The sequence below is a fragment of the Dryobates pubescens genome, chromosome 20 (genome assembly GCF_014839835.1).
Source record: "Dryobates pubescens isolate bDryPub1 chromosome 20, bDryPub1.pri, whole genome shotgun sequence".
Taxonomy (NCBI): Eukaryota; Metazoa; Chordata; class Aves; order Piciformes; family Picidae; genus Dryobates; species Dryobates pubescens.
Window position 1 is genome coordinate 3460978 of NC_071631.1, and position 11034 is coordinate 3472011.

The following is an 11034-nucleotide window of genomic DNA, read 5'->3' on the forward strand; positions in this document are numbered from 1 at the left end:
TCGGGCAAGCGGAAACGAGTCCCTGCCTGGCCACCTCAGCAGAGGCACCGCACAGGGCAGCTCCGCGGGGGGTGGCTGAGCAGGCACCCGGATGCTTGGGCACAGAGGAGCTGGCTCAGCCTTCTGCAAGCCATCGGCACTCTGGGGAGAGGGACGTCCCTTAGGGACACATCCAGGTCCCACGAGGACGGGCCTGGAGACCGCTGGCAGGGCAGCATCCCGCTGAACGGGGACCCTAGTGCCACGCTCTGCCACCTGGGCTGTGCCACTCTTTGGGAAAGGTCTTGTCCAGGACTCCCCAGCGCTGGCAGGGCGGTGGCTCAGGTTGCCGTGGGTTGGAGGCACCGATGAGCTGTTGCAAAACTATTTCCGAGGCAAAATCCTTGCAGCAGTGGGTTGGAATTGTGCAATTTGTGATCCTGAGCAACAGCTGCTGACTGACCCAGAGCTGGGGGGCTGGAGTGAGCCTGGTGCTGATCCCCAGCCATCCTGGGCTCGCCCCGCAGTCGGTGCTGGCTTTGCCCAGAGCCAGCTGAGCAGGGGACAGGGCATCACCTGGCAGGAGCCACTCGCAGAGGAATCCAGCCCCGCTGATCTCACTGCAGGACCTGACCCGCCTTGATTGTTCAACCCGAGCGTGTGGCTGCTTGTGCACGGAGGAGAAGCTCTGCAGGAGCTGTTTGCCAGACTCACCCAGTGACTGGGAGCAGAGCAAACCACCCTTCCCCTCCCCTCACCGCTCAGCGCCGCGGACACAGCCTGGGCACGCAGGAGGGCTCCAGACTCGCACCAGGACAGAGAATCCCTGCTGCCAAAGCTGCCTGGGCACGGCCACCTCCATCTGGCCCTTTCCTGGCTGGGCAGGTACTTCTAGTGGGTAGGCAGAGCTGTGGGGTGTTCATGGGGCTGCTGGGGACCTGCTGGTTGCGGGGCGCAGACCCCGAGGTGCTAACGAGGTGTGGGTGGGAACTGGGTTGAGGCTGGGGTTGCTGTGCCTGAAGTGGCTGAATGTGGGGTCCCCAGCAGGCAGCATTGGGGTCCCTGGCCCATGATGCTGGTGATGCAGGGGGCTGGCACAGTGTGGCATGCCAAGGAGCAGGAGTAGCACTTCAGAACCTGCTTCTCTGTCCCTTTACCCTCCCCAGGGACTGAAAGAGGCTGAATCCCGCCCGCCCCCCGAGAATGGGCTCAGCTGCACTCTGATGTGTTTGCACCCCAGGCAGGAACCGGGCATTTTCGAGCCCAACACCCTGCTGTACCCACACGGGGCAGGACCTGCTGGTGACACAGCAGACTGGCACGCCAGGGGCTGCCAAGTTTGCTGGGCTTCACGGGAGGCAAATGAGTGCTGCAGGCATAGCTGAGCACACCTGGAGCGTTGCCTCCGCTCTGCCTGGCTGCTTGCCAGTGCTGGCCATGCTGCAGGGCTCCCACAGCACTGTACCCAGCACACAGACTGGCACGGAGCTCATACCCCCTTCCCATCCCACCATGGGTCCATGGCTGGAGCCAGTAGTGAGCTGTGCTGGGCACAAAGGTGCTGGACAGCTGGGTACTAGTGCTGGAAGGGCACTGGGATGGGGGCACGGGTGAACTGGCAGGCTGGCAAGGGGGCACTGACCCTGGGGGCATGCAAGTGCTCCAGCCATTGGTACCAGCTGAGGTGGGAAAGCAGCTGCTTCTCTCCACATTGCTGCCCTCCCTGGCTTGCTGCCATGGGTCTGCCAAGGAGAAGGATCTCCTGGTTTCAGGTGGGTGGGAAGCAAAGATGTGGGGGCACAGAGACACTGCCCTGGCACTTGGCACAGGCTGGCATACAGTCCCCAGCCTGGCCCCACTTGGCTCAGCCACACTTCTTGGTACATCCCTGGGCCAGCAGCGTGGGAGAACAGTGACAGCTTTGGGACTTGCTCTGCGGTAGCCCCAGCCAGGGATAGGCTCCTGGTGGCCTCATGTGCTCCAGGCAGCACTTCAGGCTCTGTTCCTTCCCTGCAGCCCTGGGACATCTCATCGTGCCACACAACCCTCCCTGGACAAGGGGACCTTGATTGTCTGCATCCCATCACAGCCCTGGCTATGCCCCAAGCTGGGCACTTCCCACCCCACAGCCCCCGCTGAGCGGGGAAGGAGTTTGAGCCTCCCCCAGGTATGTCTGGGAGGGTGCTGGAGGGGTGATGGGCAGCAGGTCCTTGGAGGTGAGATGCTGACTGACCTGAATAGCTGGAAAGGAAGGAATTAGCTCTTGGGGGTTGAACAAAGCTTTGGGTGGCCATGGTGGTATCAGGTTGATGGTTGAACTCAGTGATCTTAGAGGTCTCTTCCAACCAAAACAATTCTATGATTGATTTGGCCTGAAATTGGAGCTGCCCACTGGGTCCTGGGCTGGTCCTGTTCTCCCAGGGTGTGCTCTTCAGCAGCCAGAAACAAAGCACTTGTCTGAAAAGCCTCATCTTTTTATGACACAAAACATCTCTCTTAGAGAACACAGAAACTGAACGTTGGGGCTGCTGATATTTGGGATGTGTTCCCCTTGGAAGTGTTTGCCAGCCATTGTGCCACCTCCTTGGCCCCAACCTGCTGGGCCAGTCGTGGTTCCCACAGGGCTTTGGTATATGCTTTCTGCCAGAACCTTGCAAGTCCCTGGAGCTTCAGCCCCGCAGAAGCCCTCCTAAAAAGCCCCTCCTCAGCTTTCCTGTAGCCCCCTTCAGGTACTGCCTCTGTGGGCAGCAGGGCAGGAGGAAGAGGTGGTTGGGCACAGAAATGTGCTCCGGGGTCTCCTCCTACCCTTGTCCCAGGGGTCCTGCCAGCTGGCAGGGCTGGTGTCCACAAAAGCCTTTGCTTTGCTGAGGTGCCAAGCGCCCTGCACAGCATTCAAGTGTTGATCCTGGCCCACTCCAGCAGATTGTGCTGCCAAGTTACACAACCTGTGCCATCAGGCCAGGGACTTGGTGGCAGGAACTTGGCCAAGTGGCTCTTTCTCTGCAGCAAAGGCTCCATCAGAAAGGAAGGGCAGAGGTGTAGACTCACCTCTCCCCAAGAGGGTGTGAGGACAGGCTTCACTGTCTGCAGGTGGGATCTTGTCCCCCCCCTAAATGAGTCAAATGTGGTGGAAAGAGAGACTCCAGGGGGTCGAGGAGGTGAGAAGTGCAGCCAGAGATGAGCTGCCCCACTGCTGCCTCGTGTTGCTCCTCAGCCACTGCTTCTGCTGCTCCTCCTCCAGGTTGGGTAACTCCGTTCTCCACCAGCCACCATGGACTGGAAAACCCTGCAGGCACTGCTCAGTGGGGTCAACAAGTACTCCACAGCCTTCAGCCGCATCTGGCTCTCCGTGGTCTTCGTCTTCCGCGTGCTGGTCTACGTGGTGGCGGCCGAGCGCGTCTGGGGGGACGAGCAGAAGGACTTTGACTGCAACACGAGGCAGCCAGGCTGCGCCAACGTCTGCTACGACCACTTCTTCCCCATCTCCCACATCCGCCTCTGGGCCCTGCAGCTCATCTTTGTCACTTGCCCTTCCCTCCTGGTCATCATGCACGTGGCTTACCGGGAAGACCGCGAGAGGAAGCACCGGGAGAAGAACGGAGAGGATTGTCCCAGGCTCTACAGCAACACGGGCAAGAAGCACGGGGGGCTGTGGTGGACTTACCTGCTCAGCCTCTTCTTCAAGCTCATCATCGAGATCCTGTTCCTCTACCTCCTCCACAAGATGTGGGACAGCTTCGACTTGCCGCGGCTGGTCAAGTGCTCCGACAAGCCCTGCCCCAACACCGTGGACTGCTACATCGCTCGGCCAACCGAGAAGAGAGTCTTCACCTATTTCATGGTGGGAGCCTCCTCCATCTGCATCGTCCTCACCGTCTGTGAGATCTTCTACCTCATCTTCAAGCGGGTTGTGCGGAGCGCGCGGAAGTGGAAGAAGTCTGTCAAGCGCTCCGTCAGCTACAGCAAGGCCTCCACCTGCCAGTGCCACCCAAAGATGGAGGAGAAGGACAACAAGTCCCAGACTAGGTGTGTGGCAGCTCTGTGGGACTCAGCTCCCAACTGGGCTGCTCTCTGGCCGGGTGCTGGGAGGGAAAGAGGGAGGGAGGCACGCTCAGGGATGGCTGGCCCCTGAGGTGGTCACTTGGTGAGGTCACCACCAAACTCTTCAGCCAGGATGTCAAAGGCTGTAAGGGAAGGGGTCATGCCCATGGGAACCTTCTTGCCTGGGGTTGTGGGCATGTCCCTAGGGGTCTCAGTGGCACAGGCACACTCTGTGGCAGGTGGTTGCCTGCTGCCCATGGGCATGCCTGAGGGTGTCTGTTCTTTCCACAGAGGAGAGGAGCTCTGAGTCCACCTGTTCCAGCCCCTTCACCTTCCACTTGGCCCAGCAGCATCTCAAGCCTGCCAAGTCCCTGAACCCTTGAGAGTCAATCCATGTGGAAAATGACTACAGCCAGCAAACTGAAGCCCCTCAGGAGAGACCCAGGGGTGCCTGAGCAGATGCAGGTAAGGCTAGGGCAGCCCTGGAGCTCTTCTGTCTGCATGTGGCAGCACCGTGGGGCTTGGCCATCACATCAACACAGACACCAGCACCTTACCCAGCAGCAGGCCCGGTCACAAGCTGCAAGGATGAAGCCATCAAGCTGGGACAGCACAGGGACTGGGGATGGTGAGGGGGGAGCAAGGGGACTCCTGCATCCCAACAGCTTCTCTTGGGTCCTCCAGCTCTGCATATGAACATATTGGTCAGTGCCCTCTCAGGGCTGGTGTCACCCAGCACAGTGACGGCCCCCAGTTTGCCAGTACTGGTGCCTGTGCTCATGCAGGCACCGTGCCATTGTCCTGCCCAAACGCCCCTGCTGGCTCTGCTGCTTCCTTTGGTACCTTCACATCCTCCCTCACCCCTGACAGATGCGGCACAGGCGACAGGAGCTGCGGTTCCAAAAGGCCAATAAACGTTGTGGTGTTTGTACACAGGGACTTGCTCTGCGTGCTGTAAATCGGGGGAGGGAAGGGGGGAGCAGGGAGAAAGGGGGAAGCGGGGGAGGGGCGGGGGGGGGGTGTGTGGAACGGGGGACGGGACCGGTGAAGGCAGAAGAAAAGGATTTGCAGAGGTTTTTCTTCAGGAGCCCATGGCCAGGTCTTGCCTGGCAGCTCGGGTGGAGCTCCCAGCTCCTCCCAGCTCGTCACGCGTCGTTAAACTTTAATTCTCCAGAACCGCCGCTGGCCCCCGAGGAAATGCAAGAGGGATCAGCATCAATTATTGACTAAAGCCTGATAAATATTACAATAAATAGAAATTATTTCCATTTAATGTCTCCTTAAGCAGTGCTCCACATGGGGTCTGCTGGTGCCCCAGCCAGACGTGTTCCCTGCTCGCTCCGTCGGGGTGTGCACAAACGCTGCCAGAGGCTGTGATGGTGATGTCCAAGCTGCCTGGAGGGTAACAGCTCTCTGTGCTGGGGCGCAGAGCAAGTGCTTCCAGCATGGGATGCTCCTGTGGGCACACCAGCACCATGTCACCTGTGGTGCCAGCCCTGGGCATAGGGCAGGGCACCCTGTGTCAAAGGAAAGATGCTCCGGGAGGCTGAACTGGCTCTGACATCAGTGTGGGTCTGCTCTGGAACACCCCCATGGAACACCCAGTGGTGTGGGTGAAACCTATGCTGGGCATCCTCCTGGTGGGTAAAGCAATGTGGGAGCTGGCTCATTCATAGGTGAGGGTAGCGCTGGTTCCTTTGTGGGTTTGGAGCAGCTTCCCAGAGGTGATTGTTTTCACCCATAAAGGGCTGGCATCACTGGGGACTGGCACCAAAAGGGGATGATGCCACCTGGGCAGCCACTACCATAGGGTGGTGGGAGGGGGAAGCAGGATTCATGGTGGGCTGACTGGGAGATGGGCACTGGGCTCTGCAGCACACTGGTGTCAGGGCATGGAGTGGCACATGGGCACTACCTGAAGCACAACAATTATTTTCTATTAAACATAACAATGTGACCCCAGCTCTGCCCCAGCTCTGCCCCAGCTCTGCCCCAGCTCTGCCCCAGCTCTGCCCTGTGTGGGAGCAGGAAATGCCACATCTGACTGCGGGAGAGGCAGCAGCTCCCAGTTCTGTGTGTGTGAACTGGCCCAGTTTCTGCTTTCAAGAGCCCAGTCCCTCCATGCCACCTGTGCCAGCCCTTGGTGGCCTCTGCAAGACAGTCCCAGGGGGCACACATGGGGGTTTTGTCCCCCACTCAAAGCCAGCAGGACTTTAGCATAAAACATCAGCATCTGCCCACCCACTGTCCCTGCTCCTTGTCCCTTGCACCCTGCTCTGAGCCTCCTGACACTAAAGCCAGTAAAACTCCCCTAAAAAAAGAGGGAGGAAGGTCCCAGTACCCCGGTGCCCGGCACGACTCAGCCCGGACACACGGGGCCGGGGTAGCTCCGGTGTGGCTCCAGCACCACCCAGCGCCCGTCGTATCCTTAGCAGCAGCTCGGCCGGGACGGGCAGGGCACGAAGCATCCCTGGGGATACTCTGGGGCATCCCCCCGGCCCTGCCCCCCAACATGCACTCCCCATTTTACGGACACGCAGTGGGGTCCCAGGCTCAGGGTCCCAGGCTCAGGGTCCCACCTGTGGGCAGGCTCCGCGTACGCCAGGCACTTCCCTCTACCCCCCTCAGTGGGTTTTTTCTCAGTGGCGGAGCTGCAGCCGCGGGCGAGAGGGCAACGACACCCGGGCAGCGAGACCCGGGCTTCCCATTGCCCCCCACAGCTTCGGCCCGGGCGTCCCGGCCGTCCCCCGGAGTCCCTTTTATCCTCCACAGCCCCGAAGATCTGCGGGGGTCCCCGCTGGTCCCGGCTGTCCCCGGGGAATGCTCCACGCCTCCACCACCCCCGATCCCCAAGCTGGAGCCACCCCCTCGGCCGGGGGCAGCGAAGCGGAGCGGGGGCGGCCCCGCACACCTGCGGCACAGCCCCCGGTTTCCTGCCCGCGCTCCTCCCCCGGCTCCCCCCGGGCCCCGCACGGCCAAAGCCGTCCGGCCCGGCCCGGCCCCTCACACCCAGCACGACCCGAACCAGGCGGGACCTGTCCGGAGCGGCGGAGGTGAGTGAGGGGTGCTCGGGACCCGCGGGACATTGGGCACCGCTCGGAGACACCGGGACAGGGAACACTGGGACAGGGAACACCCCCATCATCTCTGCCACCCGCTGTCTGCATCGACGCATCCTGCACTGCCCTCACCGGCTGTTTGGGGCACTATCCCCGGGCTGGGTGTCCCTTTAACGGGCGCAGCTGACACCTCTGCCGGTTTAATTAACGGAGGTTAATTAGGGCTCAGGGCTGGGGCTGTTTTCTCCCTCCTAGTCGTGGGGATGCGGACTGGGCTCAGCGGGTCGAGGCTGAGGCACCCCCCAGGGGTCCCTGCAGCAGTTCTCTGTGTGGTGAGTGCTCTCGGGGGGGTCCCTAAAGGGGGTGAGGTTTGAGTGTCATTGCTGCACGGCAAGGGAACTGGCCGGGAACTGTCCTGCCAGTGTGGGGTGAACCCTGGCAGAGTGTTTGGATGAGTGCTGTACCCTGGGAGGGTTGCACTCCCCTCACCACGACCCTGCTGCTCTCTGTGCCTCAGGAGAGCTGGGGAAGAGACAACTTTGAGCTGCTCCTGTGAGCCCCTGCCATGTCCCCTCTCTGGCTGCTGTGGCTGTGACCTCCTCGGGCAGCCCATGGGCTGTGTTTTGGGAGGCCAGGACAGCCCCAAACTACGGGTGCAGAGGGCTGGGTGCCACTGGGGGAGGTGAATCCCTCCTCTGCTTCTTTTACCTCAGCCCCATCTTCCTACTCCTGTGCTCCTAAATGCTGCTAGCCTCCCTTCTCAGGGTTTAGGCTGTTCCTTGGTGCCTTTGCTGGGACCCTCTGCAGAGCAGCCACCTCCTAAGAGCCTGGGGCTGAGGTGACTCCATCTGTCCTGTGCTCTTCAGCATGGAAGCAGAGGGTTCATTTGTTTCCCTTCCCCTCCTCTCTCTGCTGGCAGAGGCAGAAGTGTCCCTAGAAGATGGGTGACTGGGGGTTCCTGGAGAAGCTGCTGGACCAAGTCCAGGAGCACTCGACGGTGATCGGGAAGATCTGGCTCACCGTGCTCTTCATCTTCCGCATCCTCATCCTGGGCCTGGCCGGGGAGTCCGTCTGGGGGGACGAGCAGTCGGATTTCGTCTGCAACACCAAGCAGCCAGGCTGCACCAACGTCTGCTACGACAAAGCCTTCCCCATCTCCCACATCCGCTACTGGGTGCTCCAGTTCCTCTTCGTCAGCACCCCGACCCTGATCTACCTCGGCCACGTCGTGTACCTCTCCCGGCAGGAGGAGAAGCTGAAGCAGCAGGAGAGCGAGCTCCGGGCTGTGCTTAGCAAGGACCCCAAGATCGAGCAGGCCCTGGCAGCGGTGGAGAAGAAGATGTCCAAGATCTACGTGACCGAGGACGGGCGGCTCAAGATCCGAGGGGCGCTGATGTGGACGTACATCATCAGCGTGGTCTGCAAGAGCATCTTCGAGGCTGGCTTCCTGGTGGGGCAGTGGTACCTGTATGGCTTCTCCATGCTGCCCCGCTACGTGTGCGAGAGGGACCCCTGCCCCCACCAGGTGGACTGCTTCATCTCCCGCCCCACCGAGAAGAGCGTCTTCATCATCTTCATGCTGGTGATGGGCCTGATCTCCTTAGTCCTGAATCTCCTAGAGCTTTTCCACCTCTGCTGCAAGAACCTCTTTAGCAACCTCAAGAAGGTGTCGAGGCCGGCTGGTCCGAGCCAGGACACCTTTGCTGACAACATGGCCTCGGGCCCCTATGCACCCAAGCACTACCCCTTCCTGCCCGTGGCCGACAGCCACACACCACCCTACCAGGCCTACAACAAGCTCTCCAGTGAGCAGAACTGGGCCAACTTCCACAATGAGGAGAATCTGGCACTGGCCAGCAGTAGCAGACCCTTGTCGGACCCCTATGCCCCCAGGACTGCTGAAGCCCCTGCCCTGGAGGAGAAGCTGTGCAGCCGGCCCGGGAGCTCAGCCTCCAAGAAGCAGTATGTCTAGTGCCAGGCTGGCCACAGCTGGCTGAGGGGGGGCCTTTCTTGATCCCTTGTGCCTGCAAAGGCAGCTGCCTCCTGCCCAGTGCCACATAGGTGGGCCCTGCTCTGGAGGTTGTTCCCACCTCGACCTGCCCAATTCTGGGATGCAATGCTCAGGAGTGGGACTGAGTGCTGCCCTGGAGCCTCTGCTCCCTCCTCTTTTCCCCACAGACCCAGCAAGGAAGGAAGCTGCAGATAGTTCCCCGGGACGCTGTGTCCCATGTGCCTTGCCGTGGGAAAGGGAAAAATCTCTGGAGCCATAGGCTGGGAACAAGCTGTCCCCAGAGCCGTGGCTGGAGGCTGCTGCCCTTTGGGGTCTGCGGCTCAGCCATCTCCCGGCTCTTGCCGGAGCCCTCGCTGGTGTGAGAGCCAGGATGTGGCCGTGGGAAGCCACTCGCCTCCAGCCCCTGCACGGAGCAGGCTCAGCCCGGGGTAACTCCTGGCCGGCAGCCCTGTGCTGTTCCTGTGACCTCGGCATGGAGCCAGTGGGACCAGCAGCTCCTGCCCGGGGCTTACTGCAGGCGCTGCCTCCTCCCCATGGGGCACGGAGGGGTTAAGCCACCAGCAGCTCCCAGCTGGGGCTCTGCAGTGCCCAGCTGATCCCGATGGCTGCAGGGTCACCCCTCGGCTGCCCTAGGAGTGTGAGCCCCACCTCAGCCTCCTGGCCCTGGATCCTTTCCCATCTGGTTTGTGCCTCTTAAGTTATTTTTAACCCACTGGCCTGAGCATGGAGCTTCTGCCTTAAAGGTGCAGTTGTGTGGGGATCTGGGAAGCTGTGTCCAGCCTGGGCCATGCACCCACCAGCCTTGTGGGTTGGGTGGGAGGAATTAGCCTGGCAGCTGCTGTTTTGGGGGGAGTTATTGGTTTTATGACTTTGTACAGGTCATGTCCTGCTGGGGGCTCAGGTGCTGGGAGGGGAAGGGACAGGATGGAAGAACCAATCACAGCCATGAGAGTTGTTCCAGCTTCTCCAGGCCACGATGCTATGAAAGGGCAGTGCCCTGCCCTGACCAAGGAGCTGTGGGTCCTGTGTGACCCAGGCAGGAGCGTGGGATGTGGGCACTGCCCTCAGTGCTGTTTCCTTCCCTCCCTGGCAGACTCAGTGTTACATCTTGTTGAATAAAGTTGGATGAAGGAAAAAGATGAAGTGTGGTATGACTGAGCTTCCTGAAGCTGCCTTGGGGAGGGTGGGTGAATGGTTGGGGCTGGGGGAGCAGGAACTGCTGTCCTGTAGGCAGTGGAAGCATGGGTGCCCTTTGAGCCCCAGCTGTGCTGATGGTGTCTCACAACACTGAAAGCAAAACCTCTGTTAGTGTCCCATCCCTAGCCTCAGCCCAGTGGCTGTCACAGGGTGTCATTGTGGTGCTAGCTCTGGGTGGCCCCAAGCAGAACTCAGCCCTGTGCCCCAGCTCTGCTGCAGATAAACTCAGTAGATGCTGTGGAGCTGCTGGTGGCTGCATAATAGGTGGAAATGAGGTGTAGATAAAGACACACAATGTGGCTGGGGCTGTTGTTTAGTTTCTCTGGCCAAGCCAGCCTAGGGCACAGCCTGCTCTCAGCTGAGGGCCTCTCCAGCAAGGGTGGGACAGACTAAAAATACCCTGGAGAAAATGAAATATGGGTGATAGGAGGCCATATCGCTGCCATCAGCCACTGGAGGAAGAGAGGAGGGAGACACCCTCCCTCCTGATGCCCTTGGTGCACAGCCTGTGCTGGTGGCTCTTGGCTCTTTTCCCTTCTGGGCATGGGGTGGAGGATAAAATCCCTTGGGATGGGAGTCTGGGGTACATGCTACCGGCTGTCACACCTCCCCTGCCCCTCTCCATGATGATGCTGGGGTAGATGCCCTCTGGAGGAATCCTGTCCTGTTCCCACCATGGCCAAAGGGGCCCTGCCCAGCGGGGACTCCCTGGGGGACCCCAGCGCAATGCGAGGAGCGCTGCCTAGC

General features: G+C 60.6%; 2 protein-coding genes across 2 annotated transcripts; both read left to right on the forward strand.

Annotated features, from left to right (window-relative positions):
* The first annotated feature begins 528 nt into the window (after window positions 1-528).
* On the forward strand, window positions 529-7081 carry GJB3 (gap junction protein beta 3). Its single transcript, XM_054170897.1, has 4 exons — window positions 529-864; window positions 1996-2146; window positions 3221-4058; window positions 6741-7081. The coding sequence occupies exons 3-4, from the start codon at window positions 3251-3253 to the stop codon at window positions 7079-7081; spliced, it is 1149 nt and encodes a 382-aa protein (XP_054026872.1). The 5' UTR covers window positions 529-864; window positions 1996-2146; window positions 3221-3250.
* On the forward strand, window positions 6985-10214 carry GJA4 (gap junction protein alpha 4). The gene is made up of 2 exons (XM_054170984.1): window positions 6985-7073; window positions 7999-10214. Exon 2 carries the CDS (start codon window positions 8020-8022, stop codon window positions 9049-9051), a length of 1032 nt encoding a protein of 343 aa, XP_054026959.1. The 5' UTR covers window positions 6985-7073; window positions 7999-8019; the 3' UTR covers window positions 9052-10214.
* Window positions 10215-11034: the final 820 nt, after the last annotated feature.

Coding starts and splice junctions, on each gene's coding strand:
- GJB3 (XM_054170897.1), top strand. CDS start 3,251: ATGGACTGGAAAACCCTGCAGGCACTGCTCAGTGGGGTCAACAAGTAC. Junction 4,059..6,740: donor CTGGGCTGCTCTCTGGCCGG/GTGCTGGGAGGG, acceptor TGCCCCCCACAG/CTTCGGCCCGGGCGTCCCGG.
- GJA4 (XM_054170984.1), top strand. CDS start 8,020: ATGGGTGACTGGGGGTTCCTGGAGAAGCTGCTGGACCAAGTCCAGGAG.